This window comes from Cryptomeria japonica, chromosome 7 (genome assembly GCF_030272615.1).
Source record: "Cryptomeria japonica chromosome 7, Sugi_1.0, whole genome shotgun sequence".
NCBI lineage: Eukaryota > Viridiplantae > Streptophyta > Pinopsida > Cupressales > Cupressaceae > Cryptomeria > Cryptomeria japonica.
Genome location: NC_081411.1, coordinates 790162236 through 790182693, shown reverse-complemented (window position 1 = coordinate 790182693; position 20458 = coordinate 790162236). Strand labels below are relative to the sequence as shown.

The 20458-nt window shown below is 36.5% G+C and overlaps 1 protein-coding gene across 1 annotated transcript in view; it reads right to left on the bottom strand.

The window, feature by feature from the left end:
- The window catches only part of LOC131068951 (nardilysin-like), a 250475-nt gene extending 246780 nt beyond the window's left edge, over positions 1-3695 (bottom strand). The window contains exon 1 of the mRNA XM_058004237.2: positions 3173-3695. Coding sequence (XP_057860220.2) covers positions 3173-3661 — 489 coding nt within the window. The 5' untranslated portion in view covers positions 3662-3695. The remainder of the gene's footprint in view (positions 1-3172) is intronic.
- Positions 3696-20458: the final 16763 nt, after the last annotated feature.

Here is a 20458-nt window from a genome sequence, read left to right as displayed (position 1 = left end):
ACCCAAATCATTCCACTTGTATGGGAGAGAATGTGATGTCCCCTTCTAGTTGACATCTATCAGCTGAGTAGATTAGCCTATCACTGACCCTCGTAGGCTGATGAGGTTGGGTAGAGGGTCCTCCAGAGTTTGATTCACCACCTTCAAAGCAAGCACTCCAGGTCTGGTCTTCGTTTGAGGTCTCCAGGACCCCGTTTGAGATACTTTCTATTTTTAGCAGTCCTGCTATTTATAGCCAATAGGTTGGGCAACGACAGATAGTGGTTTGGCAGTCTCTAGTTCAGACAGCAGGCATTTCTGATGAATACTTAGAGAAATATTAATATTTAATTATTTTTAATTAAATATTAAATGGCGAACTTTAATGTTTTAATGTTTTAAAAGTCACTTTAAGTTATAACTTAAGTGAGGGTCTATTTCTCATCAGATGGGGCCAGTTTTTATATTAAATGGAAGATGATTTATTTTTGACACTTCAATAGTCAAAAATAAATAATAAAAGTTAAAACATCATTAAAGGCCAAATCGCACCTTTCTTGGGAATCGCACCAACCCTAAATGGAAAAGATTAAAGAAGATTTTAGGTCTTCTTTTTATTATGCTAAGTTTTGATATTTTTGTTTGGAGCTCTGAGAGGAGTTTTGGCCAAGGGTTTCAGCAGAAGATTCTTCAGCAGTGATCAGAGGTATCGGTACAGGGAAACGTGGGATTCTTGTACAACAGCATCAAAGGCTGTGAAATATCAGTTGATCTTGCTCTTACAGTTGGTCTCATTCAAGGACCAAGTTTGTGCTTACTAGTCAGAGAGGTACCATTGTTTATCAGTATTTTGTTGCTGCAGCAAACAAGGAAACAAAGATACCCAAAGAAGATATTTGTTGATGGCTGTACGGCTGCCTGGGGAGTAGCACCAATCACCTAAGGGGCTGCGATTTGCATGTTGGAAGGATCCAAAAAAATAAATAAAATAAGGAGAAGGTGCGCCTAGCCTAGAGTTATCCATTGAGCTACCATGCAAGCTGTTTGGGTCAGTCTGGAGTGAGTTATAGCATGCTGTCATAATGGACTGTGTATGACCAGCAAGGAAGAAATAAGGGTTTCCAAAAATTCTTGGTATTTTTCAGTTCCTATCTTTTATTGTCTGTTTATGTATTGAGGGTAAATAAAGGTTGAATACATGCAATAAGGGTTTGATCAGTTTATTACTGAATTAGAATTGATTTCTAGCATTTCCCTATAGTTGCTTTTTGTGCTTAAATTTGTCAAAATTATATTTGCTGTTACAAATTTGCAAAGAACACACTTGAAATGCGACAAGTTCAGTTAAACATCAGTTGTCTCAGTTGAGGACCTTTTTAGGTTCTTACAGAGAACTAATGTTGATATGGTTCCTTCAACAAGTTCAAGCTCTTTGGTCTTACAAAATACTTCAAATAGTTGAAGACAAAGGTTTTATAGATCTTTATTAGAATGGTGCAGAGTGAGGCGGCAGCTATGCCATTCACTGAGGGAAGCACCCCTCTCGTTTTGAGTCTTCACAGTTTTGGAGGACCAAAAGCCGGAATCTGTATTGGGAAGGTGTTATTAGTAAAAAGATCACTTGGCTTAATTGGAGAAGTGGATCACAGCTCAGAAGACACGTGAAGTAGGGTTCAGCCATCAGAAGTCAGAAATTTGGAAAGAAATGGAGTATTTCAGGCTTCTATGCAAAATTGCTGGTTTCATACAACTAGAGGTTTTGTAATCATCAGCAATTTCAAAATCATTAGTTTCGTCCAAAAGTGGCCATTTCTTAATCGTCGGCTTGGTTTCATCCAAAAGTGACGGTTTCTTAATCATTGGGAGGGTTTCATCCAATAACAGCAGTTTCATCACTTTTGAAAAGCTGCAGTTTCATTGCATGACAGAAACAGCAGAAAATGCCCAAAAACACTTTGAATACCTCTTCCAAATGATTTCTGAAGGCTTCTAGGAATTTTGTCATGACCGTTCTAATATATTATATGTATGCAAACACCCATAGAGGCAATAATTAAAGCATTAGAGTTGAATTGTTTGAATGCTAGTAGTGTTCATAGATTCAAAAACACTGGCCTAGCCAGACAAACAAAGCTGAGTGCATAAGAGAGTTGTTGTATAATTGTAGTGATCTTAGAAACTGAAATAAGATGATTTAAGGATGGTTGTGTGGCCAAAAGGTTTATGGTTGTAATTCCATTTGAAAATAGTGGAAAGTGTGTTTTTGCTGACTAATTGCTGGAGTTTTCTCCTATAAATTTGGGTTCCCCGAGGTAAATCCATGCATCTTCCAACTTGCGGTGTTCATTGCTCTCGGTTTCTTGAATTCTTGCCATTGGTTTTTCTCGGAATGTACAGTTCAATTTTCATGAAAACTCTGTACGGGATGTCTGGCACTGAGTCCTAGCTTCTCTAGTTTTCTGATCACAATCACATTGCACTTGTGGTAACAGACTGTTAATATTCTCTCTCTCTCTCCACAATCTATTCTCGGGCATATTTCTCTCTGCGTCAAAATTGTCTACAAACCTGTAGAATTTAAGAAATCAACGAGAGAACATGATTTAAGAATCGTTCTCTAGCTCTTACCCATTAGCCTAATTTGAGGCTGAGTCATTCTCCTTCATTTTGGCAACGATGATCTTACCCTTATCTGCAACATATGTCACGAAGACAAAAGCACATAACTAGTTTTTTCTCTGTTACATAAGGTTCATCAACATTAGATATTGAAAGAGGCTCTAGGTACATAGTCGGCTTCCTCCTAGGATTGTCTAGTCTTGCCCAATATTTACTGACCTAGACCTGAACTCAAAAGCAAAATGTGCTTAAAAAATAAAGACAGTTGTTGGTCCACTGGGGAAGCAGCTTGATTCCAGATTGTAAAACTTACAAGGCGGTCCTCTCCGGGAAGAAAATGTCATTAACAGTTACCAATGTCCACATAAAGAGCACATTAGATATCAATCCTCAGTAAATGAAAAGACCTGACACTATTAAAGATGAACCCAGATTCATGTCTCCGGCAAATTTGGAGGAATAGATGCCCCCGGGTCTTCGCTCCTAGTTCAACAGCATTGGTAATCCATCTCTTCAATGAATAAAAACAAACAACAAAAACCCTCGTTTCAAAACGAAAAGCATTAACACCTACCTTCTTGACTGTAGCTGCGCCTGTAGCAGATCTTTTCGCTACTTTCTTTCCATTCTGCATAACTCCATCTTCCTCCTCCTCTTCCTCATCATCATCATCATCCTCATCGTCATCTTCCTCGTCCTCGTCATCCTCATCATCATCTTCATCCTCCTCCTCGTCATCTTCATCCTCGTCTTCGTCATCTTCCTCTTCACTGCTGTCGTCTTCGTCTCCATCTTCGTCGTCTTCATCATCATCATCTTCCTCCTCGTCTTCGTCTCCTGTGTTTGATGCATTTTTGGGAGGAACAAGAGGGAAAGAATCTGCAGAAACCTCTGGATCGTGTACAAGTACGGCCGTTAGGCCATTGGGCAGATTAACAATTCGATATTGACGCTTATCCGTCGGCGCCTTAACCACTGTCACGCTGTCTACCGCCATTGTTGCTCTGCGAGCCCAGAGAAAACTGCTTTTCCTGCGGCAGACGAAGCGAGAGAGCGAAAGCATTCACTTTCCAAAAGGACCAAGGAACATTTTTGGAAGGGGTTTTTAAGTCATTAGATTAAAGTACCGTTTAATTCTCACATGGAGTTCTACTGGCGCTTTATTTTTATTATGTATCAAATTTTAACCTTACTCTATAGACAATATTTGTTGTTGTTGGACCTACAAACTCGGCTATTCAAGCATGTTCTTCGTTAAACTTATTTAGCACATCTACATTTTTGAAAAAATATGTAAATAAAATATGTTTTAATGAGATGGTACATATGTTATTAATTGGTAGAAAATTAATTTAGTAAATTTATGTTTTTAAAAATTGATAGAAAATATATGAAATAGAAAATGATTTTTATGATCAATGAGTTTGCCTCGAAAACTACATAGTTGAATCCGATAGCATTATCATAATTTGACTTGTTGTGGAAAATATCTCCTACTTATCCATTAATGAGTTAAAGGGGCTCTATAATGAATGGTTCATAAGGCATAACACTTGTTGAAGGTTTTGCAAATGGGATAGTAAGCCAAGTGGGCTTAACCTTGGGAGAATTCCATGGTTAAATGCACTTAAGTTGGAATAGTAGTGGGATAGGTGACCTATTAGGAAGGTCCAATGCTTCACCTCTATGAGCATCACCTATATGCAATGAGTGTTAAGTGTACCATTCGTTTTCATGAGAGATGGATTCTTGTGAACCGCTACTCATGAAACATGAGTCAATGAGTTCGATTCGAAAATTAAACAATTGAATCCTGATAGCAATATCATAAAATTATGTTTAACAAAATTTTAACAATTTTTAAAAAATTGTTTTTTTTAGATGTTGCTCATGTTCTCCATATTATAATAATTTAACCCCCAAAACAAATTTTGCAATAGCTTTGAACTACCCAGACGCAATGTATTGTTTTAAATTCATAGCAAAAACTTTAAATGAATTCATTGAATGCCTATTTAAATGGAGGAATAAAAACATTTGAAAAATACCAAAAAGATAAGATTTATATAATTATAGTTACAAGTCATTTTTTATTAAGCATGTCTTTATTGTATATGTTACATTTAAGCGAACAAATATTGTTGAATGCATAGTTTTACCATTTTCTTAAAAAGAATGTTTATTACAGTATTTTGACTCACAATGCTTGTTACAACAAAAAAAACCTTCCAAGAGGTTGAAGTTAGTATTGTTTGTATGAATGCAAAATTACACACCTAATATTTGACAAGGAATGCACATGGTGAGACCACAAAACACCCACTAGAAGGGACACAAATGCCTAAGTAGTATATTTGAAAGCATTCCAAATTGAACACATAAAAAAATTTGAGAATCTAAGCAACATTAACTTCAATAGTCTTTGGTTTCTTGAGCTTGGTATGATAGAGCTTTAGAAAATACATATTTAGGCATGAATTTACTAACTCTATGCTCCATTTGGATGAACTTCACATCCTACTATGCCTCTCACCTTTGCTCTTCAGTGATTGTTAGTGCATTCTCACCTTCTACTTGAACCTATTTCCTCACAAACACACAATAATTGCATGTAAGTATTAGAAGATATGATTTTGAACAAAGAAAATGTGGGTTTTAAGGTTTAAAGGGAATTGCCTTAATGTCATTATCTTTAATGCTATATCCATCTCTTCTTACATCTCATAGATCTGCATTCCCCTAATTTCATTGTCTTTTGTCATCTTATTCAAGACCATCGAACTAAAAAATGAATCCATTACAAATTACATAGAACACGCAAGTTTATAGCCTCGATTATAATATAATTATATAAAAATCTTTATGATAGCTCCCAAAGGTCCACCTCATTAAAAGAGTCATCTTGATGTTGAAAATCCCCATTCCCCACCATAACTCAATTGTTGTATACTTCTCAACTTCTTTGTCAATTTTCTTCTTTTGATACTCCAAATTTTCAAGCTCTAGGTTGTGATGATCAACCTCAATAGGCATAGATAGTTCCATTACCATCTCTAAATATCATACCATCTAAAACATGTAAATATCGAATCCTCAATACAAACCTTGAAACCTTAAAACTTTAAAAAGGGTCAAACTAGAAAAGATGAGATACCTTGTATGTGAAAAGAGACAACTAGGTGGAGGAAATGTGAGGATGTAAGATATCTTGTATTGATTCGTAAACTAATTTTCCACTGTAGGCTGCATAGTTCCTTCAACTGACACCTATATTTACTATTTTTGATGTTGTGTATACCAAATGTAAAATGTTTAAAACAGTTGTCAATTTAAATCATCATTATTTTTTATTTTCATGGGTTCTTCCAACCCATATTTCAATATAGAACACCTCTCAAACATAAGAATAGGTGAAATGCATTTTTTTTAAAGAGGGGTAGAAATTTATTAATTAAGCAAGATCATTACAAACAACAAAAGCCAACCAACCCAATAGTCAGCCAAACAACCAAACAAAGAACAACCACCCAATCAATTCTCACTCAAAACTCCCAAACAAGCCCTCATATCCCCCATGACCATCTCTTCTAAAACTCAAGAATAATTTGTGGACAAGTATCCTTAGTCACTAACATTCCACCTCCCCACTAATGAGAAGCCTATTTCACCAAATAGTCCATTACCTTGTTTCATTCCTGAGGAACGTGAGAAAAGGTAATAGAGTCAAAATAACTATTTATTCTCCCTATTTGTTTAACCATCGAGACTAATTGCTTGTTTGAACCCTCCATCTGCCACTTATTTAGCATATCAATCACAACCTAAAAATTAGATTCATAGATGATCTTTCTTCATCCAAGAGAATTCCTTCTTTCTAAAATGTAAAGGATAGCAAGGGCTTCCATAAATTTGTTATGATGTTGTCCTTTATACAAAGAAAAGAAGAAATGGACAACCCCCAAATTATCTCTTCCAACTCCACCAATCCTTGCATGCCCAGGATTACCTCTCGAAGAACCATCAATATTTATCTTCAACACATCATGAGGAGGGGGCTGATGAGCCTATAAATTGTCCTATTTATTCCATTATTTATGTCACTTTAATCTATTTTTATATTGTCATTCCAATACTTTACCTTATTTCTCTGAAGCATTGATTATGATAAATGATGATTAATTTACATTTGTATGTTTAGTTGGTTGATGACTAAATAATATTAAATTTTACATGAATGATGATTATTAAATGTTATGTGTTTTAGAAGGATTGGAAAGAAGAAGAAGCAAGTTAGTAGTTGACACCATGAAGCTATTGACTCGAAGTACAAAAAAAAATGAATACCTAGTGTAGACACCTAAAAATGTCTTATTACTTGTACACTAATTATTCGTCCTTATTAGTTAAATAATTATTTAATTATTTAATTAAGTTAATTAATATTATGCTTCTAAACTAATTTAATCATCACCCTTCACATTACTAATTATTCAATTTCCACCCCTTTATCAATTCATCATTTAACCCTTGTACAACCTGAGTTGGCCTAGTGGTGGAGAACTTGTGCTCTTGAAAGAGAGGTCGCAAGTTCAAATCCCAAAAGGGGGTAGGGTATGTACACCTTATTGGCTTCGGCCTATTATCTAGATCAAAAAAAAAAAAAAAATTGTTTAACCCTTTCTCAAATATTAATTAAATGATCTTTATTATTTAATTAATTCCATGTATAATGGTTAAATAATTTAATTCATTCATTCATTCTCCAAATCCCCAAATTTAGATTTCAACTAATTTCATCTAATTTCAAATCTCCAAATTCCAACTTCACCAAATTCCAATTTCATCAAATTTCAAGTAAATGTGCATTTCAATTTCATCATTCAAAAATCAAAATTCAAATAAAAATGAAAATGAAAATGAATTTCAATTAAAAAATCCTACAACACATGTTGAAAATCATGACTGATCAATCAAATCAGTTAACTAACCAGTTAACTTAATTAACTCTCCAATATCCATTTTTAACTCCCAATCACCTTTTTCTAACAAACCAATCAATTCAGTCATCTCCCTAGTTAACTTAGTTAACTTAGTTAACTAGCCAATCTTTCTAGTCAATTGTTCAATCTATCCACGTAACAAATCAATCAAAGGAGTTACCTGATCAATCAAATCAGTTTAACTATCAATCAACAGATGAGTTCAATTGAGTTCCATTTCTCACCGAATCTTGCCCAAAAATTTATGAAAGAAGCATCAATTCTCCATTTTTCAACAATCATGAACTTTGAATCTTTGTGCTTAAAATCTCTTATTAGGCTAATACTTTCATTGATTTGTGTTTAGGATTGCTTTATTAGTTAAGGATTCGTGATTTCCTTATACCCTAGTTAGCTTCATTTCCATAATGATTTTAGACATGAAAACTATGGTGAACCCGATGTGAACTTACATCTTCCGATATCTTTTATGTGTTTTCTATGATTTTGCAAATTTTTGTAAATTTTGTACAGATCAACTCGATTCATTTTGCATTCGTCTTGACACTGTGTTGCAATCGTCAATAACATTTCGCATTCACCCTTACAGAAATTTGCATGCGTTTAAACAGAAAATTGCATTCATCTTGATAATGTCTCGCATTCAGCTGGATTGATTGTGCACTCATTTCGTTTCATCGCTCCTTTTCGCAATTCCTCTTTCTGTCTAACCCATAATTAGTTTTTTTAATTTTGGAAATATCACTTTCATATGTTGTTTAAAATGTATCAGATCTTATGGTAGGAAAGGTGAGATTTAAAATTTTAGGATCCAAGAGGAGCGCTGAACAGAGAAGACAACAATGTTATTTTTAAAGACTTTTGCAAGTAGAAAGGAAATTCAATGAACCCGAACTTCAGATTGCTTATCTCAAATACCAAAGACGAGTCTACACCTACATAGCAAAATATGGTATGATAGAAGGAACGAGATTGGGATTATAGATCAAAATTTGCATGTTTTAAGTTTTCTAACTCTCTGTTGTGCAGTCTTTAATTTATGTGTTTTGACTCAGTACGGGTTTCACATTTGTTGTGATAGAAATTTGCAATAGTTCTATCAGTATTTCACATTCATAGTTATTGTGTTTCGCATTGGCTCAAACAGAAATTTGCATTTGTCTTTTTATCATTTTGCATTCGTAGGCTAAAATAGATCATTTGTTGTTTTTATTTTATCATTTTTTTCTCTAGTTTTAATGTGTTTCTAACAATCTGTCTGCAACATGTGGCAGGAAGAATAGGGAAGAAATGATCGGTCCAAGAATCTTAATGAAACTACTAACTGGTAGATTGCAGGGTGTCATTTCTTAGTTCCATTTTTACTCACATTTGGGTTTTGATACTCTAAAATAAACCTATATATGCAATTCACATTTCGGTTTGGGTTTTAAAATGGACATGGATTTGTTTTATGCTTAGATTTGATCACACATTGCAATGCTCTAAGGTTAATGAACTCTTATTTGCCATGTTTGGAGCACTTTCTCATTTCCTAGGGTCGACCCATGGTTGCATGAAGTACCTTTCCACTCGGCTTTGGGGTCTTGGGAGATAGGGAAAAGTGACAATGACACCCGCTTTTTATTTTAGTAGTGAGGGGTATCTTTGACTAGGGGTTTCGTCACCCTGTAAAGGTATTTCGAATTGGGATGCATTGGGGATATCATCTCTCCCAGCGTACTCTCAAGCGAGTTTTACGAGCCGCTATATAAATATACTGGTCAAGTGACTGGAGTGTTGAGTGAATTTGACGTGTGGAGGCCTTCTCTGCACCGATAAGCTCAACTAAAGCCTTAAGTGTCTTGCTTCGACAATCTGTCATTGGATCAGGACCCCTTGAAATTATACTAAGAACCAATTTAGTAGCCCAAATCCTTACATTTAATGGTTCAGAGTGTGTAGATTGTACCTCGTAGATACCCCTCATGTGCCTTGCTTAATGAGAGAGAAAATCCTTGGTGATAAGATCTTTTGATCTTCGGGGTAAGACAAACTAGCATGCCCAAGAAGTGTGCGTCATGGAGTGGTCTAGCCAGTGCTGCCAACTTCTTTATCTATATTTTTTATTTCGGTATTTTGTTGCGAGGGCCCCATTGAATGGTTTCAAATTTCCAACCTAGGCATTGTCTATTGTGATTATTTGTATACCGCCTATGTTCTGGCCCAGCATAGAGTCAGTTTTGATATGGGCAAATTCAAGCCCTTCCTTGTGTAACTCTGATTTACAAAGTTTGTCAGAACAAAATTCATCGGCCATACTTTTTTACAAACTGTGTTTTCAAAAAATCAAAAAATTTGTTACCAAAACAATATTACCTCAACAAGTTGATCAAAACAACAATCAAACAAGGTTCCCACTTTCGAAAAACGAAAAAAAATATCTTTGTGATCATAGGTCTCATAAATTGCATAAGTCCTTCCATGCATAGTCTTTATTTACGTCCTCATACCGCACAAGTCCTCACCCTACACTTAAAAATAAGTGCAAGCTTGTCAAGATTTGCATTCAAATAAATCCTTTGCATTGCCTTCATTTGTGTCCTTTTCAAGATAGAGTTAAGCTTGCATATTCCAATAAGTTGCATCAGAGTCCAGAGTTGTCATTCAGGTCTCTCTCAAACTAGTCCTTGCATAGTCTCATTTACGTCTATCACAAGTCCTTCATCTATAGAAAGTCTTAGAGAATATCTTAGCATGGGTTTACTAGGTGATGGTTTCTTCCCGTTTGAACAACCAAATATTGGGCCAATCAATGATCAACTAGAAATCATTGATGGTTTGGATACCCTTGCCTGGGAGTTAAGAACAAGTCTTCCTCAATATTTAGCAGTTGAAATTGTTATTGACAACAAAATACAAAAAATAGTTCAAATTGAAAGAGAAGTCACACAAGAAATTGTTTGACAAAGGCTCGAAAGGCTTACAATACAAGAGCAAGATCCTCGTCAAAACCTTCAATAGAATGTCATCATATAAGTTTAGTTTGCATACATAGCTTGTCTTAAAGTCAAGTCTTTCATTTAAATCCTTGGTAGGTCATCAATAGATTTAAGTCTTGCATTACACTCCTCCAAGTCCAGCATTTACATTCTAAGTACATCATAGTCGGTCGTAGAGTCACTTTAGAGAGTCTTCATGCCCATAACAAGATCACAAAAGGATAAAATTCAGATCGATCAAAACAATGACCCGTTGTTCAATCCTACTTGGAACATGAACGTATCAACATACTCACAACCCAAAGGGGTACCACATTACCAATAGATATGAGCAACATGCCTTCAATTAAAGAAATCCAAAATAACTTAACACATGAAGAACTTGAGGCCGCACAATAAGACCTATAAGTCTTAACAGTCCTCAATGCTCTTCTTGATGACAATAGGGAAAGTGTTGGCATTGTGTTGTCATTGATGTCAATTGGTATAGCATGTTACCGGTGTAGTAGGACAACTGGTATGAGAGGATTGTTGATATGTTGTCATTAATGTCAACTGACTTATGGTCTCTTTGGTGTTCACCGGTATAGCTATCAGTGTTATCAACCGGTAGAGAGGAGAGTTTATACTGAACAAGCTTGGGAGAGAAGAGACCGGTGAGTGATATGAACCGCTAAGCTTATGACCGGTAAAGTTTGTCGCAGTATGAACTAATGAAGGGTCAGGAGTGCAACTGATAAGCTAGTATGTTGTCAACTACAATGACTCCCACCGAGAAAGAGAAGGTTGACATAGTGTGTGTTGCTTCAGTGAGCAAATATGACATATGAAAAATCTACCAAGACATATGTCAAGTTGAAGATGTATCCTCTCCTCGGTGAAGTCACATTATTATCGGCAGGTGACATAGATCCTCCTCCACCGATGTTTGGCAGTTGAAGTGCAATTGTCTATTCTTCCCACTGGTAAGTGGTAATACCTTGCTTATCCCACAACATACATGGCATACATCATGACTCTTTGGGATAAGATAGTCAAAGTAAGCAAAGGTAGGTGATTGGATACATAGACCAGATGACAAATGTGGATGATGAGGAAGCCTCTTGAGTTTGAGATCAGAGATGTGCACCTGATCATCATGTGAAGACATGATGTTCTACTGAGACAGAGAAGGAAGAGTTAAGATGATGAGTTTGCCACCTTGGCAAACCGGTTTAGAGGAGAACCAGTCAAATGAAGATAAGGCTATGTAGTTGCACACATGGAGTTACCAGTGTGCAGATGGAAAGTGGTGTTGCCATAGATGCATAGAAGTTGAAGATGGATGGCATGAAGATATCAACCGATAACACAAGGTGGATACCAACATACAATTAAGTGAACAGAGAGAAAAAAGTGAAGTGCTCTCAATTTGATGAAGATGCACATGGTGAGTCATCCTAGATAGTTGTTGAGGACCGAAATGATTGATGATCGGGCAAATGTGATAAACCAGCAAGATAGAGAAGGCAATGACAAGAAGGTTAACCGATAAAGTATGATGTACCGGTAAGAGTAGAGGATCGGTAGGTATTCATCGGTTAAGTGTTTGGTCGGTGATCCTATCTGAACCGATACAGAGGTCTAAGTTGATGAATACTGATAAAGATGCCACATGGAGTTGAAGTGGGAAGCATGCAGAGGTCGGTGATGTGTGTCAGTGAGGTAGTTGGCGGTTGGTCCAACATTTAATGGCGATTGTGAAGCTTGAGGGATGAGAGTAGAGGTGTGCGGTTTGAGGAAGGCCGAACAGAGGTGATCGATGGGATGCACCGATCGATGCAGAGTGTCCAGGTACAGATCAAAGTTGGTGATGCAAACCATCGAACCATTTATGGTGATTGACCAAGTACCAAGTCGACAGATTGTCCATGTTTGCTAAGTTTAGCAAACGTTCTTTGGAAGAAAGGAGATATGGTGGTGATGCCCAATTGCTTGCAGGTTGTCGATCTTCGTGCAGAACGAGATTTGATTGGATTCGATATTCCTTGTGATCAGTGGAAGAAACCCTAGCATGCCATCGTTTGAATATTACTTTTGGGGGGAACCTTCAGACAAAAACATGAGGACTGAAGACTCAAGATTGTGATGTTGGTTGGTGGAGTAGAGTGATCCTGAGCAAAGTAGAGAGCAGATAAGACTGAGAAGAGTCAAAGAACTCAGCATTTGAAGCAGTAAGCTAGCAAGGGAGATAAAACCGGTATCAAGGGTTAACTAGGGTACAACCGGTAAAGCTTGAGTAACCAATAAACTGCAATAGTGAATCAACCAAGTGAACTTGTAGTGGTAGAACGAGTAGGCGAGAGTGAGGTGATGTCAGAAGAGATCCTACAGACCAGGTACATAGAAGAAGGAGAAGATATAGAGAGAACAAACAACCAGTAACAAGTTGTAGAGTTATTCAACTAGTGGGGTCAAAACCGATGTGTTAGCAGCAGGGACAATTGGAGGCAGTATAGAATGAAACAGAGTGTGAACCGATAGAGAGGAGGTTGAGTGAAAGATAAAAGATACTATCGGTAGAGCTGAGGAGAAGGGAAACCAATAGAGAGATTATTCATAAGTGGTTGCAGAACTCTTTGGTAACCAGAGTATTACTTTTGCATTTGATTATATTCATTGTAGATCACTGAGTTGGTGCTCGGTGCAAGGGTTGCAGCTCCTTTGGGTTGGTGCCCATAAACTTGTAGGGGTTGGTGCTCCTTGGATTGGTGCCCTAAATCAACAGGGGTTGGTGCCCTAAAAGTTATAATCAGTGTTTTTATTGTGAGGTTGGATTGGAGCAGTAGTCTTCATCAACATTTCTCACTAAGTTTCTTCCCATCGTGGGTTTTCCTCGTATGTATCGGTGTTATGTGATGTGCCCTTTGTGTGGTTGAATTGTGTTGTCTTGTTTTATCTTACCGGTAGGTTTGCTTGGTCCTTAGGTTGGTAATCGGTAATCTCTCTTGGAGTTAAAAGGGTTAAAAATTTATAAATCACTGATTCACCCCCCCTCTCTCAGTGGCATCTTGTGTTCAACAGACATATATCTCTCCCTTTTGATTCAAAATGGAGCTAAGCTACTCCCAAACTTTGACATCTCTACAATCTTACCACTATGGGTAACTTTGAATCAAAGTGTAAATCAAACACCAAACATATCACAAACAAAAGCTCCACACAAAACGCTTCTCAAAACACACAAATATCATCAACGCAAGTAGCTACAACTCAAGCCACTTTGGCTTCTATACAAATCTCTCAATTAGGAAATTTGTCATCAACAACAAATGTAACATCCAAAACAACTGCTAGTAACACCTCACAATCTACAAGTACTTATCAACCATCAATATCAGTCTTAGTAGGATCCATCTATAGTGGTCAAGGGATGCATCAAGGTTACGCTAATCTACATGGGTCAAGTCAACCCAATGTTAGAACATAATTTTCATACTTAACGACACCCATTGGAAGTAACAAATCACAACTTAATAATCAAACAATGTTTCTGCAAACCCTGGTATATACGAACACTGATCCGTTTGTGGGGAATGCATACACGACAAATGTACCATTAACCCAAATAGAGATCTTAGTCCAACAAGTGCAAAATTTGCAGAAACAAATGGTAACAATACAATCGGGAAGTGAAAAGAAAAGTTACACCATGGAGGATCTTCATCCTTATCCTTTTCATAAGACATTGTGCATGCCACCCTTTCCTCTACATTTCAAAACTCCTAAATTTGATAAATATAGAGGAAATGGTGATCCTAGAGATCACATTAGAGGGATTTTCACTGCCTGTAATAAAGTTGCTAATGAAGACACATATTTGATGCGTCTTTTTCCTAAAAGTCTTGAAGGATCAACATTAGAATGGTTCTCACACTTACCACCTAAGATCACTTAATGGGAAGAGCTAGCATAGCAATTCATAATGAATTTATCTCATAATATCAACAATCCAGTGACCTTGATAGACTTATGTGCTACAAGATAAAGGGAAGGCGAGACCTTTGCTTCATTTCTGCAACAATGAAGATCTCTCTACCATAGATACTTGAATTATATTCCAGAGGTAGAACAAGTCGACATCTTCATTGAAAATCTGGTGCCTCAAGTCAAGTACCTAATGCAAATGCAATGTCTATGTACTTTTAAACAGATTACAAAGAAGGGTCGTAAGTGTGAGAAAGGTCTTTTGAAGAACAGTAAATAAGGTGGTGTGATTAACAATGCAAGCAATGAGAAACCCAAGTTTTGGTCAAGAAATAAGAATGTAACCAATGATGGGGTTGTAGATGCCCATGTGGTCAACAGAGCTCAATTGATGGTGTCATTGAAAGGACCGGTAAATTCCTCTTTGCCGAATAAAAATCAATCCCAAGGTAACAATGCATTATCAACAAACATAAATATAGTACAGTCCAATAACTTCAGAACTCCCAGGAATACAACACCAAGGAGAAATTACACGCCACTGGGAGAACCAATTGATTCAACACTAAATAAATTGGTGCAGACTAATGTTATCACTTTACCAGAGGTTAGGATATATTAACTAGGTCCCTTCAAACCGACCTAGTGGAATGACGATGACTTTTGTGACTATCATCGCACAAAGGGCCACAAGACATCAAACTGTTATAAACTCAAGAATCTGATTTAGGATCTCATAGAACAAGGTGATATCACTGTGGATGCCAATAAAGGATCTACTAATCTAAATCACACCATATTTAAGGATCCCTTTGTCAAGCATGATAAAGGTCAAGTTTCCTGTTCTGGAACGCAAGACAATACAACAAACTATACCAAAGTCGCCTATGATTACACAATCAACACCCTCAGTGCAGGAGATGCAGTAGTAGCTACAATTACTGTCAACCCCAGAAACAAAGATTGTGCAATTTTTGCTCATTGATCCAGGGTTACATTACAAGGAGTACCTTCCAATCCACCTCCGTCGACAAGTAACTACAACGTTGTGGATTAGTTGAAAAATACCCCAACACAAATATCACTCTTTGAGTTGCTCCAAATATCACCAAGCCATAGAGCTATTTTAAATAAGGCTCTTCAAGACTTAATTGTGGCTCAGGATATAGATGAAAACACTTTCCAATCTATGGTTGGAAATTTGGCTGCTATTACTCGCATTACTTTCACAGACCGAGATGTTCCTATAAACAGACCTCTACATAATGATCGGCTACAATTAAAAGTTTTCATCCATAAGAAAAAAGTTTAGAAGAGTGTTGATTGATGGTGGAGCCAGTTTAAACATATGCACACTCAACATGATCAAAGATTTGGGGTACTCACATCTACATATTGATCCGTAAAAAAGGATAAACATTAAGGCATATGATGATGAGGAATGCTCGTCAAAAGGTGTAGTTACTTAACCAGTACAAGCAGGTCCTGTCATAACTGATATTATATTCCAAGTCTTGGATAGAGAGCTAAGATACAATATGTTGTTTGGTGTCCATGGATTCATATAATGCAGGTTGTACCCTCAATATTTCATCAATGTGTCAAATTCTCGTATAATGGCATCAAGATCACCATACATGGAGACCCAAACCCTTTCCAATATTGCAACTATTTGAGAGCAAGTGTTGATAATCAAGTCCCCATCAATCAAGTAGCTCTGATCACATCACAATTTAAGTCATTAACAATAAAAAATACGCAAGCATCGACACCTCGCACACCTACTACACCTTCTTTACAAATCAAAGAACTAGGATGCAAAGAATATTCCATTACAGAAACACCAGTTGTTAGGCAATTATCTCTCTCCCCAAGATCTTTTGGGAGGCCTCTATCTACTCCAACTAGACAAGACAAAGGAAATAGTCAAGTATTCAAACTCTTTCTCTTTCATTTGATGGGGTGATTTACAAGAGGAATCTCTAGATGAAGATGTAAACCAATGGCTATACAGAGAAGAGGATGGCATGATTATGATCAAGATTCCCTTAGATAAATATGGAAACAGTTTCAAAATATTGCAAAAGCATGGCTATGATGGTACCACACACTTAGGACCACAAAAACAAACCAGGATAAAACCTATTTTACCTCAAGAGAATCCAAGGAATCAAGGTTTGGGATACAAGGCTACAATACAAATACCAAAAGCTAGACAACATACACTAGATATATTGAATAGGCCTACTCCGACAACACAAAATTCTGAATCAACATCTCAAAGTAATCTCTGAATGAGGGTATTTGCGCCATCATCTCAAACAAGTGGATTGACTAGAATATACCTTGCTAATAAACCTTCAAGAAGTTAGTGTAGTGTCTGCTAATGAGTCAAATATGGAGCTTGCATCATCATCACAAGCTAATATAATGGAAATGGGATTAGCACAAAGTGTTGGAGAACTAGAACACCTTATTCCAGAAATGAGAGACTTCTCTATCATAGAATGAGGATCTACAAGCTGTGGGAATGTCTCACTATTTATCAATACAGCTGAAACTTCACTCTCACCCATTGAGGAAATTGATGAAGAAGGATTAGACAGAGAGAAATACATTGAAAGTAATATTGATTCTCATGTCTATGAATTCCTATCTCTTCACAACAACAACATAGGAGACAAACAAATTTTATGACCATCAGCCACCTGTGGATGATGGCATCACTTATGAAGATAAGGAAGTAGATCCAAATTCCTAAAAAGGTTGTTATGATACCAGGGCTTGCATGATATCAACAACACCTCATTTCGATGAAGATAGAGACCTTTGTCTTATGTACCCACACCTGACAGACTAGGGGCAAGAATAACAACCACATCAAGATTGGTTTGAAAATGATGAGGTTATAGCTTAGTGTATGCGGGAAAAGTGGGCTGATAAAACTTAATATGTGAAAATATTGCTAAATACTAGTCCACACACACACACAGGACTTCTTGGTGCAAGCTATGGAGTAATGAGGTATTACTCAGCTTTCCAAGGTTGGTCCCATGGTTCTCTATCCTACAATGTCCCTCAAACCAATGTTTTTGCTCTCAGATCACTGAGCAAAATGGTTTAGGGATGGCAAATGCAAGAACGAGGGATGCTTTGATAGATTTTAGTATGAGATGCGTCCTAAGCTATGCATGATCTTAAAATGCAATAAACTAGATGATAAGATGACAAGGTTAGTATGAGTACTATCCTAACATGATATATTAGTCTATGATTGAGCTAAATGATAAAGAAAGTATTCTAAACATGCATATTTAGACTAATTCCTGATTTCAAAGAGGCTAAAATGATGAGCATAAAATGAGATATGAAATCTTGAATGTATTTGAGCATAAGTATGATACTACAAATTTGGAGGATGATTGTTGAAAATGGAGGATGATGATTTAAAATGGAGGAATGAGAGCTCTATTTATAGCAAAAACAGGGCAATGGATGGTCAAGATTGAATGGTTTAATCAAGGGTTGAGTTTGAAAGTTGGGGATCCATGTTTGTAATTGGCACCAATGAAATGATGACAAGTGTCAACATAGGGCTGGGTTGAGAGAAGGGGTTGGAGACATTAAATGCCTGAGAAGACCTTAGGGTTATCTAGAGGGTAAGGGTCAAGCTTAAGTTAGGTTTACCCAATGGATCAAGACTTAATCCAAAGATAAACCTTTGTGCAAATGATTAAGAGATAATCATGGTCAAAGCATTAAAGGCCTGATGAGACCCTTGGGTTGGGTGAAGGTTGAGTTAAAACAAATGTTTTAACCATGTAGGAGGGTTTGAGTTAACCATTAATGGTTATTGGAGACTTTGGGGGATTAAGTGGTTGAAAGTTGGAAGCCTTTAATGGTTATCAAAGACTTTGAGGAATTAAGTGGTTGAAGGTTGAAAGCCTTTAATGGTTATCAAAGACTTTGAGGTTTTGAGAAGTGACTTCCCTTTGCTTAGGGATGTGACAAAGTTTAGAGGAGGGGTTAGGTTAATTATAAGCAATTAGAAGATTCTAGAAGGGATTAGAAAGGGGTTTGGGATTTTGCAAGTGGATGGAGGGATAATAGGATTTAATTGAAATCAAGAAATTTAATTCAATTTGGTTGTAATTAAATAAATTAGATTTATTCAATTTAGGATTACTATTTAATTAAATTTGAATTTTATTTAAAGTGGATAGGGGGGTTTTATTGAATAAAATGATTTATTCATTAAATGGGTATAGTGAATTTAATTTAAGTAAATTGAGTAATTTACTTAATTAAATAGAGGAATGTGGATAATTTAATTAAATTGGATTTAATTAAATAGAGAAATGAACATAAAATATTCATTTAGGAATATGGTCATTTTTATACGTCTACATTTTGCCCCTCTTTGAAGTGACGTGTGTGCACATGTTATTTCAAAGAAAATTTGTCGGATATGCTATCGAAATTTGATCGATATGATGTTGTGGATATGAAAAATTGATTTGATATGAAAAGTCGATATGATGCCCCAGATTTGATGAATAATATTGATGATGCCCCAGATATGAAGAATTGATTTGATATGAAACTGATATGAAGAATTGATTTGATATGATAATGCCCCCTCGGGAGATGAATCAATTTTTTTGAAGATTTTTTATTTGATTTGATGAGTTGCATACCTTGTTTCAAGTTCAATGTGTGAAGCCTGATTTGTGTTACAAGTTGATATGGGTTGGAAACTTGAGTTGTGTTACAAGCTGATATGGGTGGGAAACTTGAGTTGTTTTACAAGTTTATGTGATTGTGGAGACTTGAGTTGTATTACAAGTTTTGATATGGTTTTTGATAACTTGAGTTGTTTTACAAGTTGATATGAAATGATAGGATTTTGAACTTGATGTAGATGAGCAAATTGTTTTATGTTGTTGATGTAAGTTTGATTTTGATATCTTTGTTTTGATGTGGAAACTGATATTGGATTTGATGTTGAGATTTGATATGATAATGCCCCCTCGGGAGATCATTCGTGCACACAAAGCATGAATGATCTCTCGAAAGAAGAAGAATGTTGTTTGAAAGATAGAAGAGTAGATAGTGATGGCATGCATGGGTTTGATAAGATTGATTGGAATAAGAGCAAGTCTTGTTTCAGGTATGACACCTCCTGTATAAGACATGGATGATCAAGCATCTGGTTTCAGGAATGATATCGCCTGTATAAGACATGGATGATTGAGCGTCTGGTTTCAGGAATGATATCGCCTGTATAAGACATGGATGATCGAGTATCTGGTTTCAAGAATGATACTGCCTACATAAGACATGGATGATCGAGTGTCTGGTTTTAGGAACAATATATCATGTATAAGACCGATCAAAACGCCTGGTTTCAGGAACAATATATCCTGTATAAGAGCTGATCAAAACATTTGGTTTCAGGAACGATATATCCTGTATAAGAGCTAATCAAAACATCTGGTTTCAGGAACGATATATCTTGTATAAGAGCTGATCATATTCTGGTGAATCAGTAGGGGAGAACATAATGGTCACTAATGCAGAGCTGGCTAGGGAGGTAGAAGAGCAAAAGGAGAAAAATAGACTCCTTGAAGATGCTATGAGTGAAATAAGGAACAAGTTGCAAGAAGTGGTTGATCAGAGAGCACAAGAACTCTGGGGTGCGGAAACTAGTGATAGAGGCAAGAAGGCAATTGATCTTGATGACATCATACCTGAACCAGACCCCTTAATCAATGAAGAACCTTTTGTAAAGGCCATCAAGGCTTTGAATACAAAAGCTTTTGAAGGATTGCCAAATTTCAGTGGAAGGATGGACATTGACATTGTCATGGAATGGATTGAGGGTATGGAGAACCACTTTGAGTGTGAAGGTGT